The sequence below is a fragment of the Pelecanus crispus genome, chromosome Z (genome assembly GCF_030463565.1).
Source record: "Pelecanus crispus isolate bPelCri1 chromosome Z, bPelCri1.pri, whole genome shotgun sequence".
In the NCBI taxonomy this organism is placed as follows: Eukaryota; Metazoa; Chordata; class Aves; order Pelecaniformes; family Pelecanidae; genus Pelecanus; species Pelecanus crispus.
Window position 1 is genome coordinate 51,420,773 of NC_134676.1, and position 19,023 is coordinate 51,439,795.

The following is a 19,023-nucleotide window of genomic DNA, read 5'->3' on the forward strand; positions in this document are numbered from 1 at the left end:
TTCCCTCTTTCTGAGCATGTTCTATTTCAGTAGAAGGGCATCTTTTGATCTCATCAAAAGACGTGAAGTTGGAAATTGAAAGTCAGGAAAAAAAAGTTATCTCTGGGGGATTTTCTAAGTCAGGACAAGAAGAGATACAAAGAACAGCCCAGGAAAAGTAACAAAACCCATCAACTCTGGGGGCTGGGAGGGAGCAGGAGGAAACAACCTGTGGACTATCAGTGTGTTTGGGAAGACCATACACACTTTGAGCAACTCTATACTATTCAATTTACCTGGTAATCTGCAACAAACCCTTCCTCTTCAAAAAGGCTCAAGCAGGATAGTTTAATAAAACTCTTTGTCGATGTATGACCAATAACCACAGTCAAATCTGTACGCATGAAAGGGAAATTTATTTCAGAACTCCTAGGAAAGACAAAATTTTGAAAATAAAGATAATTCTGGGAATATCTATAGAAACTAATGCTTCCCATGTGGTTTGGTTTACTTGATGTTATGGTAAAGTACAGAAAACTATTTCCAGGTAAAAAGTAAAAACATCAGGGTTTCATTGTGCGTTGTTTCATGAATTCACTTAAAGCTCTGAATCCACTGTTGACCCTAAAGCAGACAAGTTCTTCAGCTTTAAGTCCCTTTTCAAAAATCAACCTTATGCCTTGTATAATATGACAGGCACTGTCAAGAGTGATGATGTGATGGGTTTAAATAAGATAACTCTTAGAATAGTTGTGCCACAATTGCATTGTCTCATGTCGAACACTATTTTTAAACACACTTGAACAGCTAGCCTTCTGCACTAGACTTCTATGGAAATACCACCTCCAATATACCAATTGCACAAAAGTCTTGAGAAAACACTTCCAATAAAATGAGAGCAAACATGAGAAAAAAGTTGAACATGTTCAGGTTTAAATTTCCATATAGGTTGAGAGATGGTTCAGGATACCCATATGCAGAACTAAGGACACATTTTTAATCATTTAAGAACTTTTCCTAATGTTTTTCTTTTGCTTGTCTGTGGGATGCTTTGGTAACTCAAACAAGAGCTTATGCTTAAAGAGGAAAACCTTTGAAATACTTGCTTTAAGAACATACAAACATTCAAAACAGACTAGAAAGCTGTCAGCTAGCCCACGTAGCCCTGCACATAAATAGCTGCTGGCATCTTAGAAGAAAGCACATTAAGAGGAAGGTGTATCCACACTTTCTTCACATCATCACCATGAAAACACACCCCCAGAGTCCTCCAGCACCTTGGTAACTCAGCACCAGGAGTCACAATTACACAGCTGTCAAACGCCAACAAGGCACGAGCAGTATGTCCTCTTAGGGCACAGCAGGAAAGACAGAACCCCCTATCCGCAAACAAGCCAGAAACCTATGAAAAGCTAACTCTCAACCAGGCTGAGAAACAGCTCCGTTAGCTCTTGGCTCCACAGCTAAGATGGCATCATACAGTGGACCACAGCTATGGGCTTGTCTGTGCTGGCGCACACCTCCATGGTGGCTGTGGGAATACCATCCGAATCCTTCATGATAAAGACCCCCAAAAAAGGTATCTCCAATTCTTGCAGTCCTTCTGAGCCACATGGAGAAACACTTAAGACCCTCAATAACATGCAAGTGCCAGGGATGACTCTGTTTCCTCACCGTGAACTTCCTCAACTCCCAGCCAAGGTGATCATGCAGCATCAAGAAGGGGCAAGAAGACCGAGAGTCCCCAGGGTATGTGAACCCAAGGGAGGCAGCACCCCTGGGCAGCCTCCCCAAACTCCCCAGGTAAAAGATTAAATGAATGACAGGAGGTTATTTACAAAGCTAGAGAAAGAGCAGGAAGTCTGCACAGCACAACACAGGCAGGCGGCTCAGATGAGGACCAGACAGAGCCACACAGGGCAAGAGTAATGACCCAATTTTAGCACCACGGTTACTGCAATATGATATGCATTTCATCATTTGCATTTTATTCTGTATCGTGTACACACAGAAACACTCTACTACAATGGTATGGAAATATAACTCACTTTTCTAACCAGGTGAAAATCACAATAAAGTAAAAAAGTTTGATAGCTACCTTTAACATTGCTGTAATCACATAGCTATTAGTAACAAATAGTGAAGAGAGCACATATAACAACCCCTGTATCAGTAATTGGCCATTTATGCAAACAGTTCTGAGGCCTCTGTGATCATCCTGTTCCTCTCCATATGCCCTCAGAGACACCTGTTACAATCTTAATTACCCACTCCTCCATGTTTTTCTATTCTAGGGCCACTGATAGCTCGCTCTGTGTTTTTTCAAAATGATGGATGCATTTATGTAACTACCTAAGGAAGCTGCCCAAAACCACCAGCTTAAGTTGGGGTGCATACTGCTGCTTCAAGATGGATGATTCCAGTACCCAAATGAGCAAAATACCATCTTACCATCATCAAAGGCAAATACACCTCTAATGCTTCTGTTTGCTGTGGTGTTCAACTCAAAGCTGAGCTGTGATCCACCAACACCTTCACCAAAAAGAGAGATAATGCCTCAAATGAAAATACATCAGGAAGGGACTGGCATTAAAAAGGAAAAGATAAAGTCTTTTTAGAGGAAGCCAGAAGACAGCTTACAAAGATTCCAGCACCTCTGGAGACAGTCACAATACCAGTGCACCACAAAAGGAACTTTTTTTGTGTATCCAGTTTTATGCAAATAGGTGTTCTCCCAGGATATTTACTGTAATATTTACTATAACTACTGGGAATCAACAGCAAATAGGATATGAGAGAGCTGTATTATTGAAAAAAAGTTGTAGTAATGAGACTATATTCTATGGTTGTCACAGAACTTTGTAAAAGGAAAAAAACAATGGAAAAACAGATACAATCATTAATGTGGACTGCCTGTACGTGCAAAGTACAACATTTTCTTTCAATATAGAATCATAGAATGCTTTGGGTTGGAAGGGACCTTTAGAGATCATCTAGCCCAACCCCCCTGCAGTGAGCATAATCTGTGATTCTATGGTATTTTCTCCCACAAAAGGGAAAAAAGGGCTACAAAAAAAAATAGCTTTACAAATTTAGCATTAGAATAAATGTCCCAAATACACTGACGAATGGTCTTTAAGTCTTCTTATGCTGCATTTGTCATTCTTCATTTCTGAAGAAAAACCTTACCTGATAGTCAGTATTTATACCCTGACAATGTTTGATTTCTCCTGGAATTGTTACAGCCACTTAATTCACGCGTTGCATTTTATTTTGTCCTTTTGTGGAACTACAGTATTTGATCTGTTACAGACTTAGGTTACAAATTACAAAATGGTCTTCTGAAACCACAAACTTCATTAAATTGCGGGGGGGGCAGCGGTGCCATAAAGCAGTCAGCCTTTTTTTCCCAATGGCCCTCTATAGTCAAGTCCCTCCTAAACAACAAAGCAAGGAACAACATAGCATCCCAGGTTTTTAACTGTATTTTTGTTTCCAAAGACTAAAACGAGTCACTAAAATCAAGCTAATCTCTTCATTCATTCATTTAAAGAAAGACATTTCAAGGCTTCCAAACTAATGGAAGAGAGAATGCTAGCTTGAAACATGGATTCTGAAAGCACAAAAGCAAAAGGCCCTTTTTTATCTCTACTGTTACTGATTTGGGGAAGCAGAAGTCACTAATACTTAACAAAAACAAAATGGCTTTTTACAGAGAGATTTTAGACAAATCTGTCAGGTTTATTACACCTTAATCATTACAGCATCATCAAAACTGGAGGATAAATTAAGATATAGTTGACAAATATGTCAGAACAAGGATGGATCTTCTGTAGAAAGAAAATGATCCACCCAAAATACAGTGCTTCTAGCAGATACTTCCTCACATTGCAAGGAAATGTACTAGATGTAGGCTGCAGTTCAACTGTTGCTTCCAGCCAATTCTAATGTAAGCTGCTGCCAAGAAGGGCAGTTTGACGCTCTCCTGCCCCTTCACTCTTGGCCGGACGTGACCACCTCTTCTTTCTCCTGATGCTCGTGCCCAGCAAAGCTTTGCTCTGGACACCCATTCAGCTGAAGAAAACACTTTTTGGTCAGGTTCAGGTTTCAAGCAGATCCTGCCCCTGCTCCAGCTCACCACGGGGCTGCAGAAGTCCTGCAGAACAGGCCAGCAACCGAAAGGAGCAGCTTTTCACCCTTCAGTGAAAGCCCATATTTATGTCATCTTAGAGCAACTGTCAGATTGCAGCCTGAGGGCAGGGTTTTGTCTCCTCCATTCCGCAGGAGTGCCCTAAAGCCCCTGTTACTAGATTCACTCTCTCAGCAATCCGTGAAGACTAATTATTTATTAAAAGTGGAGGAGCTCCATCAGCAGACAGAGGGAGACTGCCCCCAGTCATTTGGTGTGTGGGAGACCCAGCCTTTAGCCCTGGCTTCAAATCTGGCAGAACAAGGGATTAAACTCTAGAAAGCCCCAAGAATAAGAGTGGCACATTGCAGGCTTGTATACCTCTTCTTTTCTTATTAATTCTGGGGAAAAAAAATTACTGCCCTCTCCCCACTCAAAAAATCAGTTGTAACCCTCTCCTTGCCAGCTAGCATATTACGCATATAACCTAGCACAGCTTACTAGCTAACTCTAAACGGCAGCAGAATAAACCCTGACAGGCAGCCAGTCTTACCCACGCCAGCTGAGCCACCCAGAAAAGATCAAGCATTTCAGGTTTTTCTTGAACTCTTTGATTTCTTTCATCCTCACCAAAGCGATTTTCCATTGCAGTTCTTAGAAAAGAAGTCTAGTTAAAAGATGCAACAGTGATTCAACTCTTCTAGAGCTTTTCTGCTTCTACGAATTTTAATGGAATTGCTTCCAGTTTATATTAGTCTTCAGCAACACATACTAAATAGAAATTATGCATCTTCCCAAAAGCAGTGAAGCTCATAAAAATCTTGCAGCTCAACAGGACTTGGATTAACACATACAAGAGGACTTCAGGACAAAAGTGCAACTGGCTAGGCAGAAAGTCCTGGCCCCAGTCTTCAGTTTTGCACACATGTGTGTATCTGAGGGAATAATTCCCCTTCTAGCACACAAAGAGTGTTGCTGATCTAAGGCAGGAATGAAAAAGCACACAGCAAGTTTCAGTGCCCTAGGAAAAAAAAGTCGCCCTTGTCACCGACTAATTTACCAACCACAACATGCCAATCTGTTCAGGTGCAGTTATCAGGCTGCTTGAAACAACCAGCTACACAATACAAACTATGTCAAAGCACGAATGCAACTTCTTTCTCTCCAGACACTCTATTTCACTCCTTCCCTTCCACACAGATTTAACACTGGGATAGCATCCTAAGCAGCTTTGCCTTAATCACCTGCATCTTCTGGAGCATCTCCTGTACCAGCAACAGAGTCAAAGATTCTGAAATACTGGTCAGAAATGAGCAGCTGCTATTGCAATGCCTAACACATTTTTTTCTTTTTCCATTCTTTGTTACATAGACCTAGGGCCTTCAAAAGGAACTGACAGTCAAGACTGGTGTCACTCTCTTCCAGATCCCATAAAAACACAGGTTCTTTCCAAAAAGTTTCTGTTTACAGGCCCAAATCCCACCATGAAAAGCTGAGCTTCTGGGCAGTCATATAACTCAGTCTCCAAAACTGAAGAAAGTAAACATATTTTTTCACTCTATCCCAGTTACACTCAGTGCCTGAAGCCAAAATTTCCTAACATTCAATATCAAAATAATTTATAACCATAGTGATATTATCTATTATCAGTTTTCTTCCCTTCCCCGGATTTATTCCCAGGAAAACAAACCAGAAAACAAAAACAAAACCCCTTCCAAGATATGACTGTAAAGGCAGAATTGTAATTTTGCTGTCTGATACAGATCAGCAGGCATCACATACCCGTAAGGATTTGAAAACGACCTTGTACATACACAGCCCAAACACATCAGAGTGTAGGATTAAGCTGCCAACGTAGTGCACAGTTTGGAAGTCTGATTAAGAACCACTAGTCCTACATCAATACCCATCTGCACGATAAATGCCTTCCCGGCTCTACCAGCACAATTGGTGTATTATTTTACATTAGCATTTGCACCATTTATTGAAATAGTCTCTAAAAGCACCTTTCCATTGTGGAGTAAAGATTAAGATTTCCACCTCTAAGATTTCTATCCAGTTAGTATCATCTATTCAAAATTTAATTCTGTTCACCTGTTTACATGCACTGTAGCCTACCAAACCCATTTTTAAAATGGCCTTTCCCCAGCCCATTCAGAAAAACACTTATCCACAAAATTAATTATTTTTCCTGTCTTTTTGTTGTTAATAGCACATAACCTCTTTCAGTGTCCCATTTAAATGATTTTTTTCCTGCTTAACGAGGGAGTGCCACAAGGGCAAGCATATATTAATATTCAAGAACTGTTCAAAATAACTAAAATCATATTCATCACATTAGCTATCACCCTTTACCCCTTCTGACAGTTGCACACTTAGTCTATTTTTATCTGCAGAGATGGTCTTGCCACTCACCACAGTATCTCCAGAGGAATAGGCCTGAATTTTAGTTATGGTATTGCAAACAAACTTCTTGGGTACTGCAACACACCTTTATTACTTTAGAAAATGCTACTACGGAATGAGATCGTTTGTTCCTAAAATGACTTCAGCATAGGAAGATTTGTCACACTGTGTGTGTCCTTAATACATTTTAACACTGGTTTACACTAAGAAAAACACTGTTAAAAGTGTATCATAGGCAAAGACAGTGTAACAAATTTCATTTCTGTACAAGAAAAAAAAAAAACCAACCCCTATTTCTGCTTTTGCCGGTACTGAACTCCGTTAAAATACATCTGAGTGATTAAGAAAATACAGGCAATTCTTCTTCAAACACCACAATGTATTTTAAGAACCTGCGATGCAGATATGCCACATGCTTATCCAAAAACAAGTTGTTAAAAAGATCCAACCTAAACAGCATATATCAAATACAGCAGCATCCTGTCAAGGACTCTATGTAGAAACCGGCAAGGTAATGCTTTAGCAACTTAGAGCGCAGCCATACTTAGAACATGGCTGCAGTAATTGTCACCGATGAAAACTGAAAGACACAAACAGAAACAAATATGCTTGCAGCAACATGCCATGAATGTTTTCCCCTCTTTTTTCCTTACAGGCTGCAGTTTACATTCCGATGCACGCATTAAAACATAATTATGATGAAAAGAGATTGCAGATACAGCTACTTCTGTTGCAAGATGTAAAACTCTGTAAACAAACAGCACATTGCAATTTACACTGTCACTTACCTCATACGACCAAACACACTGAGTTCCTCCAAATCTTCGGACACACCTGCCCACCTCCACGTCCTCATGAGTGGTGTACATTTCTCGAAGGCATTCACCTATATGTGGCACCATCCTCCTGAGAACCTCCCGGCTGAAGATCATACCCGGCCCTCCCATGCAGAAATTCTCTCCAGGCTCCAGTCCAAGTTTTCCAAGTTCTTCAATATTACCCAGACCAGTCTGTCCCAAATACAGAGGTTTACTGCTGTTCAGTGAGCGAAGAAACTCCTCCAACTTTTCACCTGAAAAAGAGAAAAGATTACTGTTACTTTTCTGCCTAGTCTGCCAGCCATCTCTTCTCCCATACCTCAAGCTTTTTTAAAAATATAACAGGCACCTGAGATTGCTGCAGGAAATCACTTGCAATGCAGTATTCTATACCTAATTGAAAAAATCCTTGGACAAGTTTACCTTTCACAGGCTACTTTTTTTTTTTTTAATTAATTAACATTACAATGACATTTTCATTCAGCCAAAAGGCTGAATATGCTCAAAACTTAATTTTCCAGTAAACCTTGTTCTGTTCAGCTGATACTGATAGAAAGCACTCCCTCAGTAGTTTAAAGTGCTCTCCAGAGAAGGACAATTTGCCAGTATAGTTCCAGGCTGGGGAGGAAGGGGAAGGGAGGGGAAATGTCAGGTATTATTTTAATAGGATTGGTTTTTGAAAAGGCCAGAGCAAATCTCAATTAATCAAGATGTTTGTTAAATAACAAAATATGTTTGATTACTAAGTAATTGCCAGAATACGGTAAAACTCTGGCTCCTTCTAAAGTATTTCCCGTGCTACAATGTCTACACACTTTTCTTTCAAACTCCCTACCTATTTCTCTTAAGAAACTGTGTTTTCATATTTACTTGAAATTAAATGTTTCTGGGTAGGTTTAATTTGGAACCTTGGCACCAATTAAAGACAGGCTCATCACAGCTCTGAAATGAGCCCAAACAAAACAGTGACAACGTTTACATCTGCAACCAAATATATACACATATAGCGTACATGCGCGAGTATTTCACGGAGGAATGACAGCTGACAAGCAAGCAGCCCAACAAAACCAAGTGACGAGCAGCGTAGTTACCCCCAGTCAACTTTCAGCTGCGCTTTCAACAGCGTAAGCAACCACGCTCACCACCTAGGCTTATGCTTACACCTTCAGCATCTCTTCTTTCCTAAGATCAGGACACTGCACGAATTAACAGCAGCAACAAGCGTAGACCAAGAGGCAGCGGGTTGCCGAACATCATTTGCTAACGGTGCGATAAAACTCGCACGGCAGCGGGGCCAGTACTTTTCAGAGACATAACGCTGCAACGCGGAACAGCAGCTTCACAAGCAGCCTTCACAGGCGGCGTTCGCCCAGCCCAAGCGTCAGGGAGCCGGCGGAGAACTTTTCCTAGCGCTGGAAACACCATTTCCGAGGAGGACCGAATCGAAGCCTCCGGGCTGAACCGCAGCCGCGGCGGGGGCCGCCCGGCCGGAGCTGGACGTAGCCGCCGCCCCCGCACACGGGTGGCGGGGCGAGGGGGCACTGCCCCCCCCGGGCTGCTGCGGCGGGACGCGGGGCCGGCACCACCCGCCGCTCCCCAGCCCCGCCGCCCGCCGGGCCGGGCCGGGCCGGGCCGGACCCTCTCCGCCGGCCCCCGGCAGAGCCGCGCCGGCGGCAAGCGCGGGGGGCGCAGCACCAGGACCCCGCGCCCACGCAGGGACCGCTCGCCGCCGTCCAGCCGCCTCAGCCCTCCAACGCGCCCCGGCCTCCCCCGGGGCACCTCGGGGCTCCCGCCGGGCACTCGCCGCCGGGACAGCACCCCACGCCCCGCACACCGGGGCTGGAAGCAAATTCCGCCGCGGCGGGGGGCGGTACCCCTTGCGCTCCCCCCCCCGGGGCCAGAACCGACTCTCCCACCGCCCGCGGGACCCCGCCGCGCCCCCGGGCCGCCCCTTCCCGCCCTCCCTCCGCTCCCGCCGGCGGGGCGCGCCCCGGTCACCTTTAATGTAGACGTCGTCGTCCGCCCGCATGAACCACTCGTACTTGTCGAGGTAGTGGTCGTGCATGTACTTGATCATCATGAAGGACTTCTTCTGCGGCGGGTAGGAGTCGTCCACGCCGGGCAGGGCGACGACGGGCAGCGGGGGCAGCCCGGGGGGCGCGGCGGAGCCCTGGCTGGAGAAGAACTCCACGCGTCCCGGCACCGAGGGCGCCCACGTCCGCTGCGCCGCCACCGCCCGGCTGCCCAGGTACTTCTGGGCCGTCATCACCCCCACGTAGAGGAAGTTGCGGGGCTTGGCGCAGCCCGGGGCGCCCCCCCAGTCCCCGCTCCCGTTGTGGCTGCCGCCGGGCCGCCCGCTCCGCTTCTCGCCGCCTTCCTCCTCCTCCTCCGGCTCCCCTTCCCCGCCGGCGGCGGGGCTGGAGACCGTGCCCTCCTCCGCCGCCGGCGGCAGCTCCCAGGGGCTGCTCCGGACACCCGTGCCGCCCAGCACCGCCGCTGCCTCCGCCGGCGCCTGCTGCCCGCCCGCCGCCGCCGCCGCCGCGCCCCCGGCCGCCCCCGGCCCCGCCGAGCGCCCGTAGTAGGAGCAGAGGCTGGCGCCGCGCCGCTTCTTCTCGCTCAGCTCGGCCACTTTGGGGGCGATGAGCCAGGAGGCGGCGGTGAAGCCCAGCACCAGCCCCAGCACCACGCTCAGCCAGGGTCTGCGGGACCGCGCGGCCATGGCGCGGGCGGGGCGGCTCCCGGAGCGCCGCTGCCGCCGCCGGCGTCCCCCCGCCGCCTCCCGCCGCAGGCGACCCCCGTCCCGCGGCGGCCCCGGCCGCGGCGAACTCCCCGGCGCAGCTCCCTGCCCCGCCGCGCCGGCCCGGGCGGCTGCGCTGCTGCCGAGCCAAACTTCTGCGGGCGGGAGGGCGGCGGCGAGGACGGCGGAGCACTAGCGGCGGCCCCTCGGCTCCGCTGGCACCTTGTCACCGCGGCGGCTGGTCCCTCCCCGCCCCTCCCACCGCTCAGCCTCCTCCACACGGCAGCGGCGGCGGCGGCCCCCGCTCCCCGCTCCCCGCTCCGCGCTCGCCGCTCAGCCGCCTTCCTCCGCGGCTTCCGAGCGCCTCACCCCGGAGAGCGCTGCCGCCGCCGGTGCCCGAGCCGCGCCGCGCCGGGGAAGTGGCGGCCGCCGCCGCCGCTCCGGAAGGAAACGATTTTTTTTTTTGTTTTGGTTTTTTTTTTTTTCGGTGCTGCTCCTGGCTCCCCTCGCGCTGCGGCCCCGCCACTCGGCCCCGCCGCCCTCCGGCACCCCGCTCCACCCGCAGGGGGCCGGGGCGCGCAGCCGTGCGCCCCGAGGGGCCGGGGGTCACCGTCGGCCGCAGCTTCCCCCCGCCCGAAGGCGGCCTCGGGGCGCCGGGTGGGGCCGTCCCGCCCCGGTTCCTCATCCGAAGGGTGGTCACGGAAAGGCAGGTCAGGGCTGTAGTTTCAGGAGGAGGGCGGCCGTCTCCTCTGCCCCCGCGCTGCCCTCTGCTCCCCGGGCCCGAACAGCTAGCAACTTCCCAGCCAAGAACCGGAGCGCTCCCTGACCTTGTCTTTTCCTGTGGCGTGGATTCCCACAGCCGGAGCCTGTTGTTATTATCACGAGCTCCGAGACGCCGGGACAGAGCCTCCTCATCCTCCCGACCTCAGGGTGACTGCGGTCTCCACAGCCCAGGGTGACTGACAACAGGAGTTAAACGTTCAGGCCACTGTGCCTGTATAGACAGCTTTAATCCTGAAGTTTAAGATCTCCGTCATGTCCCCCATGTTTATATGCGTCCCTCATTTCATTGTGCAAGATGCTCATCTCTAGTGAAAGCTATAAATTGATCCTCGCATCCATTTGTCATTTCACTGAAATACATCCAAGTTCCTGAAGATCCACTAGCATATGTTTAATCGTTTGTCAGCAAAACCACACCTTTTTGTAGCTAAGTCTATGCAATTGTCTGTCATTTCACGTGACTCCATCAACTGTCAGACACGTGTGTCAAGGTGAGAGGAGTAGTATGGAAGCTGGTGTTGTGTGATGCTAGCAAAAGTAACAGAACAGTTGTGAGCAAAAAAAAGTTTCCAAAAAGACAGAAATTACTTTGCCCACCTAACAGAAGAAAAAAGCCTACTCTGCATAGTCTTCACCTATGAAGAAGTCACTTGCTGAAGTAATTTTCAGTTTTTCCTTGTGCCTCCACCACTTGCAGTGATCAGGCTGCGTGCTCTTTGCGGTTTTAAGGTGTGGGAGCACCAGGCTCAGGAAACATGCCCTCTAGCTTCCCCAGGGCTAAGCATCCTTTCCAAAGCAGCCCATCATTAATTTCCTCTCTACACACACCCAGGCTGGAGCATTTATAATGCCAAGCAGCAAGGCGCCAGGTACCAGGCACACGCATATTCACTCTACCGTCAGCGCTGAAAACAGCCCAAGCAATGTGTCCGGGCACATAAGTACCACCCAAGATGTTCTGTGAGCGACAGGGTGACAGATCCTGGGTCTGCCTTCACCAAGCTACTAACAGGCAACAAGCTAAGGGGGAAGGCTGTCCTTCGGAAAACCTTCACCATGGCATCAGGGATTACCGGCGTTATGAGTGTCTCAGCTTTCCATAGGAGACTTCCATTTAAAAATACTATCTCCACTCCTTCTCTCCCAGCTCCCTGCAAACAGCTGGGGTTTACTGGGTCCCAGCGAGTCGTGCACAGTACGATCTCCAGTAAGGGCTCCTTTACACCTACACAACCCTGTCATCATGGTGTCCTAAATTTTCAGCCAACTTAGTGCTATGGGGTTGCACAGATACAATGTGTGACACCGAAATACTTCCATTGCTTTTGCATATGCTGAAATGACTGCAGTCAGTGTCAACTGGGCTGAATCCTCAGGTCTGACAGCTGGCGAAACAGCGCTTATTTTTATCACAAAGAGAGCAGGCAGACCCATGAGAGGTGACCGTAAAGCCTTTTACGGTTTTCCAAGATGAAAATGGACCTTAAGGCGCTGTGTGTTATCACAATAGTTTATAAAGGAATTGAGTATAAGGATATTTGGAGCAGAAATATTACAAGTGTGTACCTACATTTATATTTTTAGTTCAGTGCGATACCAGCATTTTCATACACCGTGGGGAAATCTGTTGAAGGTTTGTGGGTTTTTATGGACAGACCAAGACGCAGACTGGACCGCTTCTCTAGGAGCAACAGTGGCATCTAGTGGTTAATAATAACAGTCCTGTATGTGTGTTCAGTGAAGGAGTGAAACCCAGAATGCCTGTGCAATTAAATACTTGATATCAACAGCTTGTTAAGCTGGGAATGGTGAGTTCACGTCCACATGGCTTATTACATGTTACATCGCATTTGATAGAATATTACACCAGTGTCCCACTGAATGTATTTGGAGGGAATGGGAGAGGCCAGGGCCAGGCAATAGCTTCAAAAACTTGAAAGATAATTGTATAACAAAAATGGGATTGGAAATTAGACAATCTGCCTTCTGTCCACTGTACCATGTGCTTCTAATTATAATCGCAGGGGAATCTCTTACCATTTTGGGGTTTTGTTGTGTAAAAAGGGTGGAAAATGCAGTCTCTCATTTCACCCTCATAGTTTTACAGCCTCTGATCAACTTTTTACACACATGGCCTTTGATGAAGGAACTGCAGAAACATAGGGGTATCCTTGTCCTTAGTAATACTTTTAAACTAAAATGCTATTTTTTTTTTATGTCTAGAAGAAATGGCCAATCTTTCTTACACAATGATACCAGCAGAAGCTAGAGTTCAAATGAGTGGGTATCAACTTCTCACTCTCACCTTACTTTTCTTGAAAGTCATTCTGGCCACACAGAACCAAGTCATTTTGTCTTCAACAGGCACAAAGCCCTGGACTGAATGGGTGGTCGACATGTCTGCAGTGTCAGAAAGGAACAGAGCTGTTTTTTCCCAACCTTTTTCTCCTATGCCTTAGTAGTAGCCCTACTGCTTTTCCTTCTCAGGTGCATGTCCAAAGCCACCAGTGGTAGATTGCTAGGAATTACTAGTAGGCTTCATGGAATTAGAATCATAGAATTATTTAGGTTGGAAAAGACCTTTAAGATCATCAAGTCCAACCATTAGCCTAACACTACCAAGTCCACCACTAAACCAGTTAAGCGTAGAGTAATAATTAATTTCATGTTTGCTGGCTTGGTGGCTGGATTATTTTTAATGAAAGTAAAACTGGGAATCACTAAGGATTCAAATTCAACACTGGACAGAAGGTAAAGGAAGCTAAGTCTCGAGTGCAGTCTTGGATGTTTTCACTCAGCTGGCTTGCTGAGATGTCTGAGTATGATGCTGACACTTGAGCTGTAGTTTACAGGTTGTACCTCTTGTGTAAGGGGCATCTAAAACAAGACAGCCCTAACACCATTCACAGTCTCTTCACAGCAGCTGTAAGTGAAAAGCGGTGACTAAAGGCAGTTGCACTTTAAGGGAGGCTGAGGGTAAGTTGTGAAGCTGCATCTTTGGGCAGAGTCTTTTATCTGGCTGGTCCCATGTCCTCTGTCAGTCATCTCAAGAAATGACACTTTAACAGTACAGGTTGATCAGCTGAAACAGACATAGCCACAGAGCAGGTTAGAGCTGAACGGGGAAGAGAAAGCACCCAATTTAATTCCACTGTCAGAAAGGAGCTCACTGAACTGAATTCTGTTCCTGCTTTATTTCGCTCAATCCTAGATATCCTACATAAACAAACAGGTCTGTTAGAACAGCAGGATTTCTTTTCCGCATTAGGAACCAGTTGCTAAAACATACACTATGCCAGCTGTAAAAGAAAACTGAAGCACGATTGTGAGGAGACATTAATTGTTCCAGTTGTATTAGAGCTGTTACTTTGGATAGAACTCCTGACCCTTAACTGTGCTAAGTTTTGCTCTGAAGAGAGCTTTATGGAATAGTAAGATTAAATATGTATGTAAATATAGGCACACAAACCAAAGATCAATTAGCTGTTACAGTATTTGTTGATAAAGCCATTCCAGCTAAGAGGCCATTTACTTGGGATTGTCACTATGATGAGTGTCTCAGCTTTCCATATGAGTTTTTTTGGAATGTGTGCTGGTATAGAAATCATACGATGTATGGTTCCCCCAAGGCAGACCAAAATCAACTTTAACGTATAATTAGGGGGTTTGTTTAGGTTTTGAGGTATTAAGGACAGGTTTAGGAGAATTTCCAGATATCTATTTTGTGTTCTTTTTAACTTGGTAACATACTGTGTGAATTCAAAAAGCAGCCTTAGGGATGGCTTCAATTCATGCTGTAGCAGCCATTGCAATCAACTCAATCTCTGTTAGGAACTTAAGAAAGAGTGATGGTGATGAATGGCATTTAAAAAAAAAACCAGAAAGCCTAAAACACATGGTGACAAATGGATCTGCTTGATGCAAGAAAGGAGGAACTCAAGATTGACATATTAATTATTGAAAGGACTGGAGCTATGAGTATCACTAATCAGACAGCTCTCAAAATTTTGCGGTGGGGTCTCAGCCTTTGAGGCCAAAGTGAAACTGTTTTCACTGCTTTCTCACTGCCATTCTTTAAAATATCACCAGGAAGCAGTGAATAGCTCCCTTTCAGGTGTGTGATGTTACGGAAAATTTATAGCACTTGGCTCTAAGTGATAGACCGTAATGTGCCCACCCCACAAAAAATGGCTCATGTCAGAGCTAGCATGGCCATCTGCAAAAGACAAATTTCAATTGTCTTGTAGAGCAAATGTTTGAAAACACTGAGCTCGAAATTGCCCTCGGGCTTCAGTATTATTAGTATTATTAGAAGGCACATAGACATCACTTACAGAGCAGTAGTTGTAACTGCCAACTGTCCTTTAACATTTTTATAAGCATATATTTATTCATTGATACATCTGGGTAATCATATGCATTAACGGCATAGTAATTTAGAAATAGTTTCATTGTCTTTATTTTTATTCTTATGGTCTAAAACTCCAGGGTGTTTATGCTGAACTTGGTATTGTTATGTGGTGCTTGCATTATTGCAACATCTGACTCTATAGCCATTTGCATTTCTATATACAGTTTGGTTTTGGAAAGTAATTATTCCAATCTATTAACCCTCACAGCCATCCGACTGAATTTGATTAAAGCCTTTTCTGTTGATTTTACTGGGCACTGGACCCAGCCAGATCTTGCATAACTATAGCCCTTTCTTTCAAGAGAGATGAGCTCGTTGCGTATATTCAGTCACAGCCACACGCTTACAGTCTTACCACCATTTCCTTGCAGAGCAATGACAGCTACTGGAGTGGGAATTCGACTGCAGTATCTTGCTCCTTCACTACTGTCCACAGAGCCATTTCTGAAGGTCCATGTACTCAGTCCTGCTCCAGACTGAGATCAGTGAAGTGCAACAGGCATTCCTGAAAGCAAAACATTTATATCTTCCAGAATGATATGCAGTTCTGAAAATCCAGCAGTAACTTGAATTTAAGATTCAAGATGAGTTTGCAACATCAGCTATTATCAAACCCATCTTTTACTTGTGAAACGAACATACTTGGTCTGCAATTTAATGAAAGATAAATGTGGAACTCCATATTCCTGTAATTTATTTTTGGATTAAGGCCAAAATTGAAATAATATGCATGATAGGCTAGGCTGTGAAATCCATACTTACGAGAATCCTTTCAGATTTAACATTTGCAACATTTATTTACGAGCAATTATTATGACACAAGTTTACATTGGCAATTTATATGTAAATTTTATTTAACCACTTTTACTTTGCTCCCCTTTCAAACTGTTTATTTTTTCTGTATTTTGTAGTAGTTTTCTGTCTCAGAATACAAATAAATGAGACTACATCACTCTCTCTTATGAAGAGGAGACATCCATACACGGCTCCCACCTGTATGTGGGATACATTAAACAGTCCTATGTAGTGGACAGCAGTATTTACTCTCTTCTTCCTCAGGTGCCACGATAGCAGTGGACGTGTATGGAAGGCATAGTCTCAAGTGGTTTCAACAGGTTTGGGAGATTGTACATAATTTCTCCCCACACCATTAGGTCCCCAGTGGCCTTTTGGCTAAGATAAAGATTTCCACAGAAGTAAGGAATTACAAGCCATGTTTATATCTAGGTGCCTATTTCAAAGTGGATTGTTCAGAGGACCTCAACTGATCTGCTGAGGGAACTTTTCAGAACTGAAACTAAGTAGAGTTGGGCAAATATTTGTTGTTCATGGTATTCCCTTATTTATCACTAAAATGACCTCTCTGGTTTACTAGGTGCAGTTATAATTTAAAACTGCAATTGCAATGCTTGATGAACAGTATATTTTGCTTTTTCAAGCAAGATCAGCCTTCAAAGTGATGGCCAAAATCAGCAAAGAGCTACTTAGCCTGTGTAGGATCGTGAAGTCCAGCAGGCAAGACTGCTACACAATTTAGTCCAAGTGGGTTCAGGTAGCAATGTGTCACCCAGAAAGGGTGTCCTATCTGCTGCATAATAGTATGGAAAAATTGTAAATTCAAAACAAAGAAAGAAATGTAGGTTAGTGCACCCAGGGTAAGCTGTCCTTAAGAAAATGATCTCTGTAAAAATACTGTTGAAAGTTAAAAGCAATTATAAAAATGCTGTGGATAAACTAAATTCCCATCAAGGACACTGGAAAGCTTCTTGATTTCAACAAGCCTTGGACTGGGCCCAAAGACTATCTACCTTGCTTATGCTTTCTGCAATTGAATACAAGTAGGCTCTTCTACAGCTGCGCTGGGAGGCTGAGTAGATGTTAACCACTGCATTGGTGGCTGAGGAAAACTATACATGCACAACATGAAGAGTAATTGTGCCACCTTGTGAAATAGTACTGTGGTTGCAGTCTGATGGTGTCTGGCAGCATTTCATTATAATTCAAACCATCATGCAGTATCTTCAGGACCAAGATATTTTTACACCATTTTATTTTATACCCTTTATTAGAAAAGACTTTGCAAGAAGCTGCTTCTCTGCTTGCTTTTTGAATTATTTGCTGAAAATTCCATTACAGTTTTGAAAACATTATCTTTTACCTGCTGATTTCCTGCCATGTAGCTGGACTAAGTCGTGCAAAGAGTAGATAGCTGTTGATAGCAGAGGTTTTTCCAAAAGAATTGTATCTTTGGCAAAAATATATCAATAATCCAGCCACCAAGCCAGGAAACATGAAATTGCTACTCTACCCTTAATTGGTTTAGCAATGGACTTGGTAATGTTAGGTTAATGGTTGGACTGGATGATGTTAAAGGTCTTTTCCAACCTAAATAATTCTATGATTCTATGAATTTACATAAAGTTCTTGTCCAGAGAATCTAGAATTTTGAAGGGAAAAAACAAACAAACAAACATTCTTACAGGCATAGGGAATTTTCTAAGAGAAAAGTTAAATTGTATGTTTTATCATTTTATAATTTAACTCAGGAAGAAAAAAATTTTCAAGGCAATTTGAAAAAACCTTTTTTGATTTAAAAGATATGGTGTTTGTGTGAGTAGAAGTATGCATATGAAATATCAATCATGAAATCAGTTCAGCAAACTTGTACAAGGAAACAGTTGCTCTATTTTAAAAATATATCATATAAAAAAAATACATGATGATTTTTACCATCACTGCTTACCATAACAAGAATAGGAGATTGGATTAGTAATGTTCGGAACCTGCATTTGGCTGAAGAGAACCCAACAGTTAAAGAAAGAATCATCCTTGATTTCCTTTGCAGCCTTTCATTTGAGTTATGAGTAATTTGGGGCACATTTTGGCTGCTCAGTTACCCAGCACACAGTGGCCCAAATTCAGCTGAATCTATTCTTTTTAGCATAGAAGCAATCCTAATGGAACCAGGGCGTTAGATTCTAGAGATCTCCAATGAAAAAGTGTAGAAGGTTCATTTTGTGCATAAAATTAAGATGCCACAAAATTTTACTTTATAATGGCTATGTCATTAGAAAATGTCAGAGGTGCTGCAAAGTAAAAGTACCTGTTTACATGTAGAAGCACTGGTTCCAAACCACTAATATGGGTATTTAGCTTGTCATGATTATGGAAAGGATGTGTTTGAAATTATGTCCATTCTACCTTGTTTTTTAATAAGAAAGTTCAGAATTTTCTTAAGCCTAAACACATTTAAACATAGCTCAAAACACAGTTTATCAGTTGCATGGATCTTTACACTTAAGAGGAAGTTGCTGTAGTGAAGAGAGAAATTTTTAAATTCACAGTTTGTGACTCATATGCATTTAGCAACTAACATTCTCAGAGCAATGGCCTCAAGTTTAAGGTCTGGCAAATTTGCTTTGCAAAATCCCACTGCTTACATAGCTACTTGTATTTTATGCAAAATTTGTGAGGAAAAAGTCTGCTTATTGGGAAACTGCTATTTACACCACTCTTAAACTTCATCATGTAACCAACTGTAGAGAATATCCGGGACTCAGAACAGTTCATCAGTTTAGCTTGTGGCCTTGGGGTGATAGTGCAGAAAATGTACAGATTTAGTCTTATGCCACAAGTTTCAAAGAGGTATCTCAAGCATTTAAAATTTGAGTTGATCATAGGACAAACATGACTAAGTTCCTCTGACGATAAAATAAGCCTATGTGTCTTATTTTCTTTTAGATTACATTAACCATGGCTG

The 19,023-nt window shown here is 44.5% G+C and overlaps 1 protein-coding gene across 1 annotated transcript in view; it reads right to left on the reverse strand.

Annotated features, from left to right (window-relative positions):
• The window catches only part of CHSY3 (chondroitin sulfate synthase 3), a 190,257-nt gene extending 180,206 nt beyond the window's left edge, over positions 1-10,051 (reverse strand). The window contains exons 1-2 of the mRNA XM_075726952.1: positions 9,331-10,051; positions 7,303-7,586 (exon numbers count right to left, since the gene is read on the reverse strand). Coding sequence (XP_075583067.1) covers positions 7,303-7,586; positions 9,331-10,051 — 1,005 coding nt within the window. The remainder of the gene's footprint in view (positions 1-7,302; positions 7,587-9,330) is intronic.
• Positions 10,052-19,023: the final 8,972 nt, after the last annotated feature.